The sequence below is a fragment of the Triplophysa rosa genome, linkage group LG5 (assembly GCF_024868665.1).
Source record: "Triplophysa rosa linkage group LG5, Trosa_1v2, whole genome shotgun sequence".
NCBI lineage: Eukaryota > Metazoa > Chordata > Actinopteri > Cypriniformes > Nemacheilidae > Triplophysa > Triplophysa rosa.
Window position 1 is genome coordinate 7,433,304 of NC_079894.1, and position 20,448 is coordinate 7,453,751.

At 40.8% G+C, this 20,448-nt stretch overlaps 1 protein-coding gene and 1 long non-coding RNA gene across 3 annotated transcripts in view; one reads left to right on the forward strand and one right to left on the reverse strand.

Moving 5' to 3' along the window:
* Window positions 1–11,552: 11,552 nt before the first annotated feature.
* Window positions 11,553–20,448, reverse strand: part of cdh12a (cadherin 12, type 2a (N-cadherin 2)) — an 81,536-nt gene continuing 72,640 nt past the window's right edge. For both annotated transcript variants that reach the window (XM_057333379.1, XM_057333378.1), the window contains exons 8-12: window positions 18,434–18,570; window positions 17,465–17,586; window positions 16,779–16,893; window positions 14,218–14,469; window positions 11,553–13,182 (exon numbers count right to left, since the gene is read on the reverse strand). In XM_057333379.1, the coding sequence (XP_057189362.1) occupies window positions 12,668–13,182; window positions 14,218–14,469; window positions 16,779–16,893; window positions 17,465–17,586; window positions 18,434–18,570 (1,141 nt within the window). In that variant the 3' untranslated portion in view covers window positions 11,553–12,667. The remainder of the gene's footprint in view (window positions 13,183–14,217; window positions 14,470–16,778; window positions 16,894–17,464; window positions 17,587–18,433; window positions 18,571–20,448) is intronic.
* On the forward strand, window positions 14,307–17,598 carry LOC130554008 (uncharacterized). The gene is made up of 3 exons (XR_008962939.1): window positions 14,307–14,407; window positions 17,325–17,397; window positions 17,490–17,598. It is a non-coding gene; the product is annotated as an uncharacterized LOC130554008 (long non-coding RNA).

Below are 20,448 nucleotides of genomic sequence, written 5' to 3' on the forward strand. Positions count from 1 at the left end.
TTGCCAGGTGGCCCCCCAGAAGCGTAAGACCCTGAGGAGGAGAGCATCATCTTCCAGTCAGCAGCCGCAGAAGAAGAAGCGAACCTCACGGGATGAGCCCATGGGGATTGAGAGCCACATCAGACCCAGCGTCAGTCATTCCATTGCTGCCGGGTCCGAGCTGGATGGTCCTTGCCCCGTCCCCTCCTCTGCCGGGCCCTTCTCAGGACCTGGCGGCCACTCCTTTGCAAAAAGAGTTTCCTATCTCCCTGGGCTTTTCTCTCCACAGCCCGCCCGTGTTCCGGGGCATTCTGTTCACCTCTGTTCAAGGCAAGGATTCCCCCCATTCTTCGGGCCAAGGTCACCACCCTTCTGGCGAAAAGGAGCGATCGAGCCCGTCCCTCAGGCTGAGATGTCCTGAGGCTTCTACAGCCCGTACTTCATTGTCCCCAAGAAAGGTGGGGGGCTGCGCCCCATTTTGGATCTGCACACCCTGAACAAGCACCTTCACAGGTTACCGTTCAGGATGTTGACACAGAAGCGCATTCTGGCGTCCGTCAGACACCAGTATTGGTTCATGGCAATCGAACTGAAGGACGCGTACTTGATTCTCCCTCGTCATCGACCGTTTCTAAAGTTCGCTTTCGAGGGTCGGGCATATCAGTACAAGGTCCTGCCCTTCAGTCTGGCCCTGTCCCCACAAGTCTTTACCAAGGTCGCGGAAGCTGCCCTTTCTCCTCTCAGAGAGTGAGGTGTGCAGATTTCGATGACTGGCTTATCTTGGCTCACTCGGCAAGATCTGTTGTGTACTCATAGGGACCCGGCACCCAGACCGCTTGGGCCTTCGGGTCAACTGGGACAAGAGCAAGCTCTCCCCGGCGCAGAGCATCTCTTATCTCGGTATGGAACTAGACTCTGTCACCATGATGGTCCGTCTTACTCCTGAACGTGCACAGTCGGTGCTGAACTGCCTTACACTGTTCAGGCGGCAGTCAGCGTCCCCCTGAAACTGTCTCAGAGGCTCCTGTGACACATGGCATCCTCGGCTGGTGTTATCCTGCTCTGGTTGATGCACATGCGACCGCTTCAGCACTGGCTACAGAGTTGGGTTCCCTTGAGAGCATGGCACACCAGCACCAGGCGTATTCCCATCATGCCTCACTGCCGTCGCACCCTAACCCCTTGGTTATCCATGACCTTTCTACGGACAGGAGTTCCGCTTGGGCAGGTCTTGAGATGTGTCGTTGTTATGACAGACGCCTCCCTGCACGGATGGGGTGCTGTCTGCAACTGGCATGCAGTGTCGGGTCATGGACGGGCCCCGCCTGCATTGCACCCCACATTGCATCCCACATCAACTGCTTAGAGTTGTTGGCTGCTTGGCTTGCTCCGAAGAGGTTCCAGCCTCTCATTCAGAACAAGCATGTGCTGGTTCATTCAGACAGCAAGACTGCCGTGGTGTATATCAATCACCAAGGTGGCATTCGCTCACGGCAGATGTCACAACTCGCCCGACGCCTCTTCCTGTGGAGTCAGCAGGTGGTGAAGTCCCTGCTGGCCACACACATCCTGGGAGACCTGAACCAGACAGCCGACGTGCTCTCTCGTCAGGTCACGCTTCAGGTCAGCAGAAAGGGAGGGCTGTCTCCAGACAGAGGTTGGTGCACTGGATCGTGGACATTATCACTAGAGCTTACCGATCTCAAGATTTCCTGTGCCCACTTGCAGTGAGAGCTCACTCTACTCGAGGTGTAGTCTCCTTGTGGGCACTGGCTCAGGGTGCCTCTCTGGCAGACATCTGCAGAGCTGCGGGTTGGGCTACGCCCAATACATTTGCATGATTCTACCCTCGGGTAGAGCCGGTGTCAGCCCGTGTCCTGCACGGTACCAACAGATAGACTGGCGGCCGGCTGGGCATACGCCTGCAAAGGCACCTTCTCCCCCTCGGGTGAGTCAGTGTGCTATTCTAGCCTCCCTGCTTCCCCTCCCGGTGAAGCACAGGCATTCCATCCTTCACTAAGCACTTCTCAGGCAAGGAGCCTGGCGGAGCGGCTCCCTGCCAGGCCTGGTTTCGGTAGATTTTCCCTAGTCAGGTGAACCCCTTAATCTGCGCTGGTGCTCCATATGTAGTAACTCCACCACTTGGGTGGTCCCTTATGATGTTTCCTCACTCTACGGTTCTCCCATTGGTGAACCTGTGACCTCCCCTCGGTGGAACCTCCACCTGCGGTTGTGCACCCCTTAGTGTTGGCCGCACGCCTCCGTAGCGCGCCCCTTCTCCAAGCGGGGGTAGCGTTTCCCAGTGTCCCTTACGGTACTGGGCGGCTATCTCGCTGTAGAGAACAGACGGCCTCCGCCCGTGTTCTTCATGCCACAACACTTCGCCATCCGCTGCAGCGACCGGGGTACACCTCCCAGGTTCCTCAGCACAAAAGCTGAATGAATGGGGCACGCCATCTTCCTTTTATACCCGTATGTACGGGGCGGACATTGGCATGCTCATGCCATTCGCCAACTTCATTGGCCTTTTAAAAGTCAAGTCAGAGATGGAAGGTTCTCAAGTTCAAACACCATTCTGTCTCGACAGCTGTCAGCTGACATTCAAATCCTCCATAGCTCATGCTGCTTCTCTATAATAACCCTTACAAAAAGAGGTTTATTCATACTTGTTTTAAACTAAAAATATATGTTCAGTCTTCTTTTCAACAATATACTTTATGTACTGTATGTCAGCTTTGGCGACGTGGAATAGCTTGGAGTAAAATGTGTGGAAGTAACTCAATCTTCTTTGTATAAAGTGATTATAGGAATTTACTTCAAATGCTTAAATCATGTGTATACTTCAATGATAAGAATTAACACCTAAAGTGGAACATAATATCTGGCAGTGTGCAATACTTAAAATAGTATACAGTACTTAAAGTACTTAAATGAGTCATTTTGTTTTAAACAAATATAAGGGACAAGTTAAGTTGAGTTAAGTTGAAAGTACGATTATCATAGTATTTAAGTCCACTTGAATAAAACTTACAAGTATACAGGCACATGCAGTATAAAAGTATAAAACTAGTAGTTTACTTTGAAGTAGGCTATACTTTTATAAACCAAAATATAATACAAAATAATACATTATATCATACAGTATAAGTGGCACATTGATATTAGTTCACATGTTCACATAATTCTGAAAGAAATATTCCTATTTTGTAATCATAATTGCTTCTACATACCCCGTTGAGCTGCTTTAGGCATGTGAAAGCAAAAGTTTTGACCCAGACTTGTAATGAGGTGCAATAAGCTGATTGTTTGCTGTGTTACACTGTGTCCAACAGCAGCGTGACACTCATCACCAGTGCATCTGTTTTTCAGAATCACTACCATGAAACCCTGGTGTGAAAGCTTTGGGGGCCAAATAAATTAACACCAACAAGTGATTCTGAAACCTTAAGGAAAGGTTGAGGGGGTTGTCGGGTAATCCAGATGGTGTTTTCGCTGGTAAGTGTGGAGACAGAATCAACACAACCTGCCTTTTCAGAAATACCTGGAAGTGTAAGGCTGGTAACAAGCAATACTCAAGACTTATGGGAAACAATATGTGACCATGCCAGTCAAACAACAGACTATCTGCTGCAGACTGAACTCTAGTTACCCAGCGGGTCAACTGAGAGCTGCTCTGGGGAAATAGATCTTTTTTAATTATAAAGTAATCTTATGGTGGATTCTATCCTGCTTTACACCTGATGGAGGAATCCTGATGTGTCGTGCTGCATCATGAAAATTGTAAATACAACTGTAGCATGTTCTATTCAATACCAGTCAGCATGAGCTGGTCTGTAGGGGCTGCCTCAGGGATTGAGCAATTTCAGACTCCAGAGCAGCGGTGTGGAGAGAGCCCTGCTCTTCTGTGTGCGCAGAATGTGGATTATATCTGTGTGTAAGAGAGAGACTATCTGATCCATTGTATGTTCCTGTCCTACATAGTAGATAGACAGATAGATAGATATGGACAGACGGATGGATGGACGGGCAGACAGACAGACAGATACATACATACATACATGCATATGGTAGATAGACAGACAGGTTGATAGAGTACATAGGCAGAGACAGATGGACGGTGAGATGGAAAGATAAATATTGATAGACAGATATTGGTAGATAGACAGACAGGCAGGCAGGCAGACGGACAGACGGATGGATGGACATGCCATGTACAGACAGACAGACAGATGCATAGACAGACAGATAGATAGATACATATGGTAGATAGAAAGACGGGCAGGCAGACAGAGAGACAGATGGACAAACAGATACATATGGTAGGTAGATTGACAGATAGAAGAACGGACAGACAGACAAACAGATGGATACATCCAAACGAAAGACAGACAGACAGACTGACTGATACAGCAGTTACAGAAGGACGTATAGACAGATAAATATAAATAGAACGAATGGATGGACAGATGAGGATGTCAAGCCATTTATTTTACATGTTGATTTTTACTAAGAACAATGCACTCACAGCACAATAGTACTTTACTGTGTTTTGTACTTTACATATCTTGCATTTTATATTTATATATTGTTGTATTTTAATGTATGTCCTTACTGTGTTTTTACTTTATTTTTTGTACAGAGCGACATTGTAGCACTTTGCCCAAGACAATTTTCCCTTCGGGGACAAATAAAGTTTACCCTTACCCCTTATATCTTTATTTTTTACACTCCCTTTAAATGGCAAAATGTTTGCAAGGGGCACACATAATTGCAGCAGTGTCATTATTCTGCCTTTTAACGACTGGTAAATGAAGATGAATGTGCATTTCTCCAGTGCTAATGGCAATCCAAAGTGTAAGGAGATACAGGTCAAGATCAAGGTCAGTGACAGTAATCTGTGAGGAAATAGTGTAATGATGACAGTAAGAAACGAGCTTTGACTTCCAGTTTACAACTCACACGTCAAATGCAAGATAGATTGGCAAGCACTGGTGTAAGTCAGGCTTTTCCAAGGACACTATTGTGTGAAGAGGCAGATTGGCAGATAAGAACTGTCACGCTACGATGGCAAAAATATTTTAATTGGTTTGTTGACTCAACTAAGTTTCTCTCAACGGTATATAAGACCCTTAACAGTGACAGAGTGTCTTGTTATGATTTCAAGTGTAGCCTGACGTCTGGAAGCGAATGTTATGACAGCAACTAAAAAGTGAGGGAAAACTGATATTTGAGAGGTACAAAAGAAGCTAAATAGAGATCGAATGAGTTTTTCTCATCTGAAGGGGACTGTTGTTTGGGTCAGTCATGCTCGAGACAGGCTGATTGACACGAGACCTTAAGCCACGGAGATGGATTTATAGCAATGTCTCTATTTACAACTGCCATTATCTGTTTATACTGGACCTAGGGAATATTGACCATGACAGTCACTGACTTTTCCAGCACCAGAATGAGAACCCTGACCTTAACCTTTGCCACAAAGAAAACTCTATCATTTCCAGTTACTGTTGTCATGGCCACCAGAGCTTTGTGCGGTTGGCTTCCTCAGAAAGGTCTATAAATCTAGTGAGTGAGGGGGGCGGCGCTTTGACGCAGGTCTCAAGCAGAGATGAGGAACGGGACCAATGAGACTGATGGAAAGGAACTTGATTTGAGGACGAGGGTGATTAAAAAGCTTGCAGAGAAATGAAAAAGACTCCCTGGGGAAGTGGACGGATGACTCGGAGCTTTGCCATTATTAAGCAATATATTTGTCTTCTCGTGCGCTAGCAGGAATGTGCTAGATTCTTCAGTATGCTAATGCTGTCTCATAATCAAATGCAAAGTGTGAGTTTGTATTTGCGTGAGCAGGAATATCGCTTTAAATGCGTGGAGCAAACATGCTGACATATTCTAAATGTAAAAACACTGTCTTTTAGGAACATGTCTTGTGAATATTTTTGTATGAGCTATCTAATCTGTAGACGACTCTTCATATACAATATAGAGACTACTGAACTGTATACATTTATAGTTATGCATTTGGCAGATGCTTTTATCCAAAGCGACTTACATTGCATTGTACTATACATTTTGTTTGTGACTATGTGCAATCTCCTGGGATCGAGCCCATGACCTTGCATTGCTAGTGCCATGCTCTAACCACTGAGCCACAGGAAAGCGTACTTTACAATATGCATATTCTGATTTCAGTAATAGACTACATGGAGTCTTAATATGCAATAATGTAATATTTACTCTATTAATTGTCCTTTTTACATTTGTGGATACATTTTTAACATTCTGTATAAGCATAAACTGGCATCTGTCCAAATGTACTGCCCTTTTATGAGAAGAGTCGAGTCATTTGCATGGAATGATTTCATGCTGTGACCAGTTCCCAAAAACATATTCTCCCTGTTACAGCCAAATGACCATAGCTGTGATCCATCGGTCCATTTTACCATCCCAATATCACAAAAATGAAAAAATGCCAAACAGTGGGGAACGGCTTGTGCTGCGTGGACATGGGTTTTTATTTTTTAGGTGTGGTGATGCCCTCTGGGGGAAAATGCAACACATTGTTGCAAACTTAAAATTACACTTGTATACCACAAGTAAGAGATACAAGTGTCAAGCAATACAAGCATAAACATATCCAAAAGAACGATCATATTATGATGCTACTGTGTACCTTCCTGGTCAACATGAAGATAAAACTGTGCCCATCCAATTACTAAGAAATTCATTTTACTGTCAATGACTTAACTCGGGCTAAGAGAGGATGAATCACGCAGTGCTTGGCATCAAGTAGGTGGAGATGGAGTATTATCCTTCCATCACTTAAATGAAACTGTTGCACTTTGATACAAGAATCAATATTAATTTCAGTAAGGAACAGAGGCTTCAAACAAAGCCGCCTATCTGCTCGCTCTCATTGGTTCTTTTTATCAGGGCGAAATAACACTTGCTCAGCAGGAGAGAGAGAAAAGCTTTTCACTTCCCGACAAAGGAGCATAAACGTATAAATTATTTTGTATAAAAATATACAAACGTCTCCCATAGGAAAATATTACATGAGGTTGCTCTTTCATAGCTCAGGGTTTGATGGAGTTCTCAGTTTTGTTTAATTTAAGTGTTAAATTAAAGCTCCCAAAATTTCTTAGGAAAATAGAAACAATTAAGACAATTGTTAAAACATTGTCTTGCTGTAAAATGAATAGTAATTTGGATTTCATATTGAATTCATATTGAAATCTCCAATAACATTGACTTTTGATTGCAGATGTGGCAAATGTTTGTGACATTTTTGAGATCTTATCTGAAACTCTAATGGAGACATTTATGAGATTTCTGGGACTTTTCTTAGGATCAATATCTGAGACTCGGGGACTTAAAGGACCAGTCAGCGAAATTTAGCAGCATCTAGTGGTAAGGTTGCGAACTGCAATCTATGGCTCTCTCCACCGCTCACCACTCCCTTTTGAAGCATATTACGGTGGCTGACACAGGATAAACATGTCATCACGTTTTCACTTCTTTACCGAAGGAGATGACGTATTTACATTTATTCATTTAGCAGACGCTTTTATCCAAAGCGACTTATAGAGAGTTCAGGGAGCAATAAGCGATATGTCATACAGGAGCAGTAATACAGTAGGTGCTAATACAAAGTTACTAGTTTCAACAAAAGCCAGAACAATACCTGTTGAGAGAAAGAGTTTTTTTTTGTCTGTCAAGTATTCACAGAAGAGATGGGTTTTAAGTAGTTTTTTGAATGTTGTGAGAGATGTGGTTGACCGTACTGAGTTAGGAAGAATGTTCCACCAGGAAGGAGTTGTGAAGGAGTATGAGCGGAAAAGCGATTTATTGCCCTTTTGAGAAGGCAATACAAGACGCCGCTCGTTTGCTGAACGTAGGGTTCTTGATGGGGTGTAGGAGTGTACGAGGGTGTGAAAGTATGCCGGTGCAGATCCAGTGATAGTCCTGTAGGCAAGCATTAGTGACTTGAATCTGCTACAGGCTTCAACTGGTAGCTAGTGGAGAGAGATTAAAAGGGGTGTCACGTGAGCCCTTTTGGGCTGTTGGAAGACGAGGCGTGCTGCTGTATTCTGAACCAGCTGATGTGGCTTGATAGCCTTTGCAGGAAGACCTTTAAGGAGAGCATTGCAGTAGTCCAACCTTGAGATTACCAGGGCCTGGACAAGGAGTTGTGCCGCATGCTCAGTGAGATAGGGTCTAATGTTGAATAAGGCATATCGGCATGACCGCGTTGTCTTTGCAATGTGATCATTGAAGGACAGCTGTTCATCAAATATGACTCCGAGGTTCCTGGCTGTTTTGGAAGGAGTGATTGTGGTATTGCCAAGTTGGATGGTGCGATCGTGTTGCACTTTTCCTGGAAATAAGAGTAGTTCTGTCTTGGTAGGGTGCAGCTGGAGGTGATGCTCTTTCATCCAAGTTGAGATGTCTTCTAGGCCTGCTGTAATGCGAGCTGCTACAGAGGTATCGTCTGGGTGAAATGAGATGTAAATCTGGGTGTCGTCAGCATAACAGTGATTGGGGAAGCCGTGTGCCCGTATGATTGGTCCCAAGGATGTCGTGTAGATGGAAAAAGCAGCGGTCCAAGCACTGATCCCTGAGGGACCCCAGTGATCATGTGGTGAGCGGTGGACAGCGAGCCCCTCCATGACACCCTGAAGGATCTGCCGGAGAGGTAGGATTTGAACCAGCGGAGAGGAGTGCCTGAGATTCTTAGAGATGACAGGGTTGCTAGCAGTATCTGGTGATTGACAGTGTCGAACGCTGCAAATAAGTCTAGCAGAATCAGGACTGAGGATTTAGATTCCGCCTTGGCTAGCCGGAGTGCTTCTGTGACCGATAGCAGTGCAGTCTCAGTGGAGTGGTTTGTTTATGTATTTATGTCCGTTTTGAGCTCCTGTAGAAACAACAGGGTGAATTCCATGTAAGGGGACCTGCGGGGTATGTGGAAATAGCTGATTCAAAGGTAAGAAAAACATAACGCTTCATTATGTAAGGTCTTTATACACCTCTGAAGACATAGTTATTTATATTATATTGCATTTCTGTCAATAGATCCTCCAAAAAATTACACACCGGTCCTTTAAGCAAAATACACTAAAGATATCTCATATGGGCTGCTTTTCAAAACTACCAAACAGCCATGTTTTGTTAGGTTAAGACAGATTACTTCTTCTCAAGATAAATGCCAGCAACTTAATATATTCCTCCTACAAACACCTGATGGCAAATTGTTAAGAACTTACTTTTTAAGAATGTGTTTGAGACTTTGAGGGCTTCTTCACCTGTTGTGTTATTCACAGGTATCCTCTTTCGGATGTACAGTATGGATGAAGGTGGCAGTGGTTTGAGCGCTCAATCAACACCACTCCACCTTGCCCACAGTTTTCAAAATACCCTGACATGTTTTAATTGTGTGCCATTCACACATGCTATGGTGTCATCTTAAATCATTCATATTGCATCAAAATGTCTTACAGCTTCTGCATACACTGCTTCTACATTATCAGCAGCATTAAAAGTGTCAAAAATCTCAATACGCAGCTTTTGGTGTGATATTTGGGACAGTGCTTGTCATCCTTTTTTGATAGCCTCTTGTTAGACCAAATAAAGATGCTGTTTATTAGCAGCGTTATATTTAAAAACTATTTCACACAGGCATCACGATTTGTCAGAATGCAGAGAACGCTTTCAGGCCACCTTTTTTCTCTGAGAGCAAGAGAGAGCGGGGTTTGTAAGATTGGCTCATACCTCTGGATCCCGGATGGTTGGCAAAGAAACGTTTTAGTGACATATTTAGAGCAATGAATTGCTATGGTGATTCAGGAGAGACTATCGTTTCCTTTAGAATTCATTTCGCAAAAACAATGCACCCTGTAGTGCAGGAAAGGGAATTGGAGGCCTTGTTATGAAGAAGGGAAGGAAATAATCTCAAAAACACCCACGTGATGTAAGAAAAATGTCTCTAATTTTTATTAACATGACCTATTTATTACTTAACCAACCTCGACTATAGTTTAGGATTTCATTATACTAATGTACTACTGATAAAAAAAGACAACGCTGAACCTGAAATAGTTGTTTACTCCTGTTTAACAGATGGCCTTTAATTGTTTATGTATTCAACTAGGGCATAAAGTTGCTGTTTTAGTATTCTGATTTATCTGATTTAGTCATGATATATTGGTATTGACAATAACTGTGATATTAATAACCGTGATATTGTGTAAATACTCAACACAACTAAACAACACTATCTGCTTGAAACTTCAACATATAGTAAGTAGGTGGTGGTTTTGCACCTGTTTAAAGTAATAATTCACCCAAAAATGAAAATTTTGTCATCATTCACTCACCCTCTTGTCATTTCAAACCTGTATGACTTTCTTCTGCTATCACAAAAGAAGATATTTTGAAAAATGTTGGTAACCGAACAACAGTGCAACCCACTGGCTTCCATTGGTTTTGTGTCTATACAATCGAAGTCAAAAGGTCAATAGGCACTGCCGATGTTCGGTTCTTCAAAATATCTTAAGACTATTTTGCAACTCCAGAATAAACCATGTCATACCGGTTTTAAATGACAAGAGGGTGAGTAAATGATGACAGACTTTTATTTTTTTCATCACTATAACACTTTGCCCAAAGAATCACAATGGACTCTCTCTCTTTCTCTCTCTCCCTACACAAATGAATTTGATTTATAGCATCTTATATTGTGGTAATAGCAATAGAGCATTATATATTGTGTTATTGATTATTTTGGCCACAATAATTGAGTAGTGAGACTTTTTGGATTTGTTTTCATAAATTTGTGCTGGAAAACTATATCTTCCTAAATCAACTTCACAACAGTTATAATAATCAATACCTTGGCAGAGGAGCAATTCAACAAGATGTTGATACAGGACATCTACTCATGGCGTTCCTAGAAGAAGAACTGTCAAAGGCTAAATTCATGCCAGCTCTGTTGAATTAAGATAACTTGTACAACACAATTAAAGTTCAAACCTATCTGTCTCATTGCGATAAGACTTGGAACTTGACATTTAGAACGTGCTTGACATTTCTACGCGCGTTATTGGGTTCTAACACTGAAGGTAAGCCATCTTTTTCAACACTAGTAGAACATGATGTCCTTTCAATTGCGAGAGCACAAAAATAGACTGGTGATAAAAAGGGAAGAAATGGAAAAAGTGTAACATGATTAGGAAGAATAGCCTTATGTGATCAACCAGTTGATTGTAAGAGAAGAGAGCCAGAAATCGTGAGAGCTCATATATACAGCCAGAAGAAAAAAGTCATTTCCTTTGCTGTTTTTCTTGCTCTACTCATGTAAGATATAAATAATGCCTTCAATTTAATCTATTATACACACATATAAGAAATGAATAAATGTGTGATTCAAACATCATAACACCTAGACCCGTCAATACAAATATAAGGTACAAATTCTTCTTTAAGTATGGAAAAAGTTAATGCTATCCATTAAAATCACAATCTAGGTTGGAGGTTGTAGAATCTATAGGTAAGAAGAGCATTTATCACAAACATAACTTTATTGTCCCAAGTCTCCATTTCAGTTTCTTATACACAAGTTTATATGACATAATCAACAGTGTTTCACATTCTCTTTTTTTAGGTTTGGACAAATTCCGTCAAGGAAACTCTGATACAAAATGGGTAAAAATGAACATTTTTAGATGAATCACGTGAATAAAAAATGCTGTAGTATAAACCAAAGCTCTGATGAATTGCTGAAGGGTGAAGTCAGAGTGTTAGAAAAACTGTTAGACAGGAAGACAACAGGGACACAGAGCCTGTGAATATCAAGTGTACTGTAAGAGAACCGCAATACAAGGCTGGAGATATAAGGACTCCATCGGTATGATCAAAACAGTGTTCATGGACATCTGTAAAACTGTGATGCAACGCTCATCATCCTCACAGTATTTCTGCTAAATGCTAGTTAAAATGTCTGGAAAGAGGGTTTGCGGGGTGGAGAGTTTTTTAAAATGTAATGTTTATCAATATATCTCTTTCTGGTCCACTTTTGTAGCCAACGGCTTACAGTTTGGCTCCAGACTTTACTTGGATCAAAGTGAATAACCATGACAGAAAGAGAAAATAAAAGCAGTTCATGAGGCACTTTTCATATCAAAGGGGTATCTCAGAATCCTAGAAAAAGGATTTTTGGTTCATTTACTTGGAGATTTATAAAACCAACTTTAAAATGCACAGATCTGTTTTACATTTTCTTCCAAATAATGAACAGAAGAGTGTAAATTATGCATGAGGTATAGGAAAGGCACATAGCCAACCTTACCACAGAATTCTTCTCTATTTAAAGGGACAGTTCACCCAAAAAATCATTTACTGACCCTCATGTCATTCCAAACCTGTAAGACTTTCTTTCTCCTGCAGAACACAAGAGAAGATATTTTAAGTAACCAGACAACACTGGCCCCCCATTGACTTCCATTGTGTATACACTAAACCACTGAGAAATTTCTCAAAATATCTTCTTTTGTATACAAGTTCTTAACGACACAAAGGTGAATAAAAGGTGAATAAATGACAGAATTGTTTTTTTAGTGAACTATCCCTTTAAGCGACATGCCCGGAATAAATAAACACGGTTTTTCACACAGCTCTCTTAAAAAAGCCATCAGTCGAGTCTCTCCTCAGTGTGTGGTCTAGTTTCTGAGTTCTCTGTGGCTTTAGACTCATGCTCTTTGAATATCCCGGCCAGTGTTTTGAAACGAGGACCCCAGCTTCTGTAATCCTCTTTGGAATCAAGCACCCAGGACTCGATGGAACTGAGGGATTCGGCCACCGAGCCCTCTCCCTCATAGGCATATGTAACAAGAGAGTCATAAGGAGGTTCTGAGTTACTGATGTGGTCCTCATGGAGACAATGATGGATGTAGGCTCTGATGTCCTCGTCCTCTTCTGTCGACACGGGCACGCCACACTGATCATCCGATCTTATTTTTCGCGACTGCGCAGCCTCGTCAATGCCTTTGGGATTGCGCAGCGTCCCGATGTCAAAGGCTTGAGTATCTTCTTCACCACCGCCCTCGTCATCATAGTGGATCACATTGTCCCGTACGTCCTCTTTGGACGACATCAGGGTGTCCTTCTTTTTGTGTCTTCTTACACCTATATAGAGCATCACCATGACTGCAAGACAGTAGAAAAAAGTGCTTTCAATAACCTGGGTTTCGGCAAAATGCACATTGACGTAAAGTACATGCACACGCGACCCTTAAACAATAGAAGGCTTTTGAAAAGGGTCAGTCGTGTGTTTTAGAGCGATTAGCTGATTTTCTTTTTTCTTCTGACATGGGTTTTCAAACTGGAACTAAAGAGGAGGGCAGCCCGAGGGCAGCCGTAATGCAGTTCTGACATGCTGCCTGTCACCATCCTGGTGCCTCGCTCGTGCGAGACGAGGGGAGGTTGTTTTTCAGAGCTTTCATCTCCAACCTCAGAGGCAGTGGAGCTCGCTCGCCCCGCTCCACTCAAAGAATGAGAGAGAGGCACAGCTACAATAACTAAAGATTAGACCTAAAAATGTACGCTTAAATAAAAGAAACAGTGTGAAAAATGTACTTAATAAACCTGCATCTGTTATTAGGGAAAACAATTATCATGCTTTTATATTCCAGTCTTGAAGAATATAAGGGAACAAACTGAATATTTATTCTGATCATTCATTTTGCTTTTGCGCCCCCAAGTGGCTGCAGTATAAAAATCATCATTTTCTGCCTGAGTTGATTTTCTCTAGTATTATTAAATTTTGCCTGGCAGTTTTTGACATTCCCAACCAACCATTGACGCTCTTTTCTCCAAACCACATATATCTATATTTGTACATTATAACACTAGGACAACATGCTGTGTTTTATTGCCCACTTGTCCTGTCCTGTTATAAATTTGGCTTGCAGTATTATTTTTGTCCTGTACTACCACCATCATACAGTATATCTATAATTTGCATTTAAATGCAGTTAATTAAAAACAAATCAATTTATCAGGTTAAAACGTTAAATATTAAACAAACATTAAATAAATGTACCACCGACAAATATGAAGTCAATAGTAACCCCACCCTTTTTTGTCTTATTTTTCTTATCATCTTTTTTAAAGTCCACATGAATTGCACCGTATGTCTGGTTATAAGGACACAGTATGTGTGGCACACAGCATCTCGCTCACCCAGCAGAATGACAATGCACAGCAGTATGGCCATCACCGCTCCAGTACTGAGTCCCATGGGAAAGAAGACCGCTTCCGCACTGCAGGAAAGCATCGAGCCGTCTGTGTCGCAGGTACACACCCGCACCAGCACCGTGCCCGTGCTGCTTCGGATCGGGTAGCCGCCGTCCTCCACCACTACCGGCACCAGGTACGCGTTTTGTTGCATTCTCCGAAACCCCCCTCGTCTTGTCACCACTCCAGCTGTGTTATCTGAAATGAGACCATAAAAGCGCCTGTGATATTTGCAGATACAGTGGAGGCTGTTTTATTGTACTTAATGCAACGGGAATGACTGATAATCACACACAGGTTGTCATAGATCATAACTTGGCATGCCTGCATTTCTCCGTTCCAGAATATTATGCATTCCAAAAACTGGCTTTATTCCAGAATTAAGAAGAGAAGTGCATGGCTTTGAAGTAGAAATACGTACAGAAAAGTGGTTCTGGTTAAGGGGATAACAGATTGAGTTACTCTGGGGAAAAGCATGGCACACCTCTCTGAGAGGAGATTCAGACGCAGCTGGTTTCCAAACAAAGCTAGGTTGCAAAACACTGGAGGTTTTCAGAAAGTGTTTCTAAGAGCATTTCTTCCATGGACTATAATTTGCAGTTTTATACTATACATTAAACTATACATTTAATAAAATCCTCCTTGTTCCGTCTAAGGCAAGCAGGACCACCCATTTTGATTCCTCCACTATAAAAACACTTGAAAACATGGCGGGCAGGCGCGTGGTGGTCTTTCGCTGTGGCCTTTGCTTAGCGTTCGTCGATGTGTCAAAATGGGCTTGTTCTCGTCTGGAAGGTCGAATGACCCCGTCATCTGAGGTTTGTTACGCCTGAGCAAAACAGGGGATTTCTCTTGACAAGGTAGCAGCCATTAAAGCACACCTTGTGCCTGTATGGCTGCGTAGCCCTGAGTGACCCTGTCTATGTGAATCACGGTTGATGATATTCATGTGCTGAGAACGCAAGGGACCGAGTTTGGGAGCGAGTTAGAGAGGCTGCAGGCGTCTGTACAAATGGATCAGGCAGAGATGTGCAACTCTGGGACGCGAACGCTATCCACGGCACAGCACTCATTTAGTTATTACAGACAGATCCTGTCCTCACAGTGGCAACTGTAATGTTCTTATAAAGTGGGGCATAGAAGCTATATATTGACTTAGCTTTTAGAACAACACCACAGCTGTTAAGTACATTCATCAGCTGTTGCTGTGGAGTTCAACTGAAGGCAAGATCATAACTGAAAAACTGACTGTCATCGAGCTTAATTGCAAAAATAATGGTTGTATTTTCCCTACACATTCTTAGCACCCCATCTACCATTGCAGTCTAACCTAAAACAGTTTATTATGGTACTTTCTGTAAAGTTTTGAAAAGGCATGCATTAATAAAAAGCGCTATATAAATAAGTGTAAATTGAATTGATGGTGGTCCCACCCCAAACTAATGCCGATAGTAAGCAATGTACAGAACAAGAGTATGCATTCAGTAAGTAAATATGTCACAAACAATGATTTATGTATTGATAATCTATGCTAAAAATAATAAAAACACTGTACTGTCACATGGCAGCTAACACACTGTCGATGATTACTAGCGATTCATTTATGTTCCCTTACAAAACAAGTATACTTGAAGTTAATTTCATTACATATTCTTAAGTAAAGTTCAAGTATATTTTAAGTATACTTTATAAGTATGCAGACATCAATGTACTTGAAGTATTTCAATAATACTAAGCACTAAATCGGCACTTTTTACTTGTGTTCAATGTTCAAATGTATAATACAGTGCAATGTAAGTGCTGAGTAAACTGATGGTTTAGTTCAATTTTAGTTTATGAGAGTACACTTTAAAGTATACATTCTGTAAATTAACAATTTAGTAGTTTTTATACTCAAAGTATACTTTTGTTTTCTTTATGTGAACGTAACACTATACTTGGCGTGGTACTATTGTTTAGTATTTATATGCTACGTGCAGTATATTATATACTGTATTATATTGACACTTTACAGTCAGTTTAAAAAACAGTATAAAACTATATGAAAGTATTTACTCCGTTAAAAGATTAAACACAACTACTAGAAAACTATCCTTAGAATACTTCATTATACTCATCAGATTTGATCAGATCTCCATCATCAACATATTGAGTGTACGGCAAATACTATACTTTTCTGTAAGTATACATAAGCATTAATATATTATACTATATTTCCGAGAAGTGAATAAAAAGTAGAGTGAAATTATACTTTTCTTATGTTTAGTTTATTAGAAGTATACTAATAGCACACTTCTTATTTGTTTTGAAAATCACTAACATTTGACATTATGCTGTGGATGGCAGCTTTAACTCTCCCTATAAATATATAGCCTACTTTAACCTCCAAAATGCATTATTTAGGCCTACCTTAAAATGGAACACTCAGGGTAATTTAACACCATAATACAATATATTTACTGTGAATATGTGTGGCTAAGTGATGAGTCATGTGCTTTCCAACTTACTTCCATAGTCCCTGATGGTGAAGTTTCTGGTTCTGATGTGCGAAGGGGATTTAAAGTAGAACCTGTGTTTTACGGCGGGCACATCTCTGTCTGTGGCGCTGATGATCTGAATCACCTAGAGAACAGATAATGACAAGCCAGTGATCTGAATAAACAGCCTGAAAAAACACGCCCGAGAAGAGATTTCATGAAAGCATTTATAATGTTCAGAAGACAGAAACAGGCTGTAAGACTGACAGAGCAGACGCGCTCGACTCATCGGGCCTCAGAGGAATCATTTGAGGTTGCTTGCATCAGCTCTTTAGAGCTCTGATGACTAAAGCGCGTGTCTGCTGAGTGAATGACAGCATGAAACGCAGCGCAGAGACAATTGTTGCCAGTTTTTAAAGAAATCAGCGCTTCATCCGCTTAGTGGATTTTAAAATGTACAATAAATTAGCACAAATACATTTCCACTAAATGATGTCTATTTTTTTGCTCTACGGTGACCAAACAGGTGAGCAAAAATAACAATGTTTTCATAATTCTTCTTTTGTTTTCTGCTAGTTAGCCATGAGACACTGACATGCAGCGTTTCACTGGGAGTGGCTCTTTATAAGCATGAAAGAAGAAGATCAAGGTACAGCTCACTCTTACATTAATTCACTCCAGGTCCAACAGGTCCAGCAGCTCACATGCACACTTACCTGGCCTACTTTTGCATTTTCACAGACAAATGTCTCGTATTCCAAAGCAAGTTCTGGAGGAAACTCATTGACATCCAACACCTTGATTGTGACAGTAACTTTGCTGGACAGCAGAGGGTTGTCTGAAAGATCAATCGGGATACTGTCCATGATTCACAGTCAGTGGATCAGTGGCAACATGTCAGTTGGAAAAGGAAATAAAGGTATCTAATATAAGCCTCTGGAATCTAATACAGCCGGTGAAGTGGCTCTCATTATATAACAAGTCATTTTGTGGAATCTATTATAGCTACGTCAACTAAAAAGCTTGTAAAATGTCTATCAAATTCAAATCTTAAAAAACGGTTGTTGTTAATAGGTATTATTCAGCATGTTTTTTCCATTTTATTGAGTGATGCACTGCTGTATTTCCATTAATGTCCACTAGATGGGGATGTGTTCCTGGGTGTGTTTTACCCAGCAAGTCTTTTTTTGTGATTTACTGTACATAAAAATCATCCTACATAATGTAAAAACATTCTGTGAAGATATCACATTGATATTTTAATATTGACTAAGTAAACCAAGACAAACATTGAAATCATAATGAAATTTAGTTGAAATGAAACTTTGATTCTCATTATCTCATAATTCAGATTGTGAGACTTCAGCCTGGTTTTCCCATAATATGCATATCGTCGCTGCCATTCCGAAACATCATATGTCTAAATTAGATGGTTTTCTAGAAATGGAAAAAGAAAGTACTTTTTAAATGATTGCATACTGTGTTGTTGACAAGCACTTTTTAATACTTTTTATTTGTTAGATATTTGGAAAAAACCCAGTGATAATCATAAAGAGTGACTAATAATCAGGAGTTATGGCAAGAAATAAAAATAATGAAATATGGAGATACGAGGATACTTCTATGCATGTCCACACATGTCACGCTGTATCTGTATGTGAATGAAACTTTGAAATCATACTTACTAACTTTTGTTGCTACAACAGTGACGTTGTGTTCATCGTTTCTTTCTCTGTCCAGAGCTTCATTGACGGATAGAGTACCTTCATTTGGATCAATGTCAAAGTGGTTTATAGAGTGCGTTCTCCACTCAATAGAATACCTACAGATCAACACACCAAAGAAAACAGGGGAGGTATGGTAAAGCTACTGGGTTTTGAGTGTTTCGAGCAAGAAGGATAGAGGCTGTTCTATGGTCGTGTAATTGTGACAGATCAGTAATGAAAACACAAATTTTCTATACAAAACTAACCATCAGCTATGGGTTCTGTGATACATATGATCATTCTGCAATCATTTCTGTGAGAAATAATAGACATGAAACGTTCTAAGTGGGGAGAGTTAGTCATAATCATAAGTGTTTTTGTTATTGATGAATAAGCATCTAGAGCCAGAACTATATAGGGCTTTTCACACTTGAAATTGTTAACCCCGGGTTATTCTAAACCCCGGGTAAACAGAATCCTGGGTTATCTGTTTCACGTTTCACACTGCTTATAATTTACCAGGGGTTAAGAGATTACCCTGGGTATTCCTAACCTGATGTTTCACACTGTACATCACTAAACTCTGGGTTAACATTCTTATTTGCATATTTGCGGTGTCAACAGTCATGATTGGATAAATACTGCAGCGTCAAACTGACTGAATAAAAATAGTGTGTGGTCCCTTTAAATAACCGAATACCTTGTTGTTCCTCATCCGGGGGAAAAATTATGCCTCGCAAATCCTTTTGGGCTGTTTTAAGCCTCCTTAGACGTTACTTACTCAAATAAATAAAAAACTCAAAGTTTTTCATAACCCCGGGTAAAATGTGGGGATAACCCCGCTTCAAAATTACAAGTGTGAAGTATTCGTTTACCCAGGGTTAAAAGCGGGGTTTAGAATGAAGATAACCCAGGGTTAAGCACAGTGTGAAAAGCCCTTACCTGTTGTGATGTAAAATTGTAATATTATATGTTAAAATAATATAATTTATTGATTTATTGAATATTAATGTCTGTAATATCAAAGATGTTTATCCACATTTCTTTCATATAAACACACCATTGTATAATACAAATATTCCATATGACATTCGTGCTACAGTATAGTCAAACTATTCTGAATCCATAAAGACTGTGAAAATGAAAATTGACTTGAAAATCTAGCTTGACAGCTGGGTTGCTATTTACTTTATAAGTGGTGACTAGTGAAAGACTGAGTCACGTTCATGACAGATCTAGCCAAAAGGGTTCAGACTTTGATTCTTGAGTCTGGATCAGCACTATTCGGTCAATAATTCAATCCAAATGTCATCCAGTGCTGACCCAGTTGAATCTTGTGCTTAGTCGAACTTACTCTCTAGTTAAAGGGGTGATATGACACGGCCAAAACGAATATTATCATTTGATTTAGATGTAATGCAATGTGTATACACTATTTAAGGTAAAAAAATGCTGTATTTTTCCACATACCGTGCATGTTTGTATCTCCTCTTTGCCCTGCCTCTCTTAAACGCGCAGATTTTTTACAAAGCTCATCGCTCTGAAAAGCGAGGTGTGCTATGATTGGCCAGTTAACCAGTGCATAGTGATTGGTCGAATACTGCAAGCGTGTGACGGAAATGTAACGCCTCTTACCATATTTGGAACATCAGGTTCCAAAGCAATTGTACTGACAGGTGATAAAAAAGTCATCGGTACTTTCCTTATCAATTCGAGCCCGAATCTGATCCGGAAAATGAAGATGATCAAGCCGATACATAAACTTTGCCAGCGCGACTTGAGCAGGATGTAAAGGATTGGTAAGGTTTTTAAAAATATATATTATGTTAAATAGTTAAAAACTATAGCTAACTATTTTACCTTTTATATACGACGCTATAAAGATTTGCCTTTAGTGATCAACCAGTCTTACTCCATGTCTCGTCGCGACTCAACAAAGACAATAAACCCCATTATAAACATGACATTTGTTGCCTCTAGTTGGAACATAATTA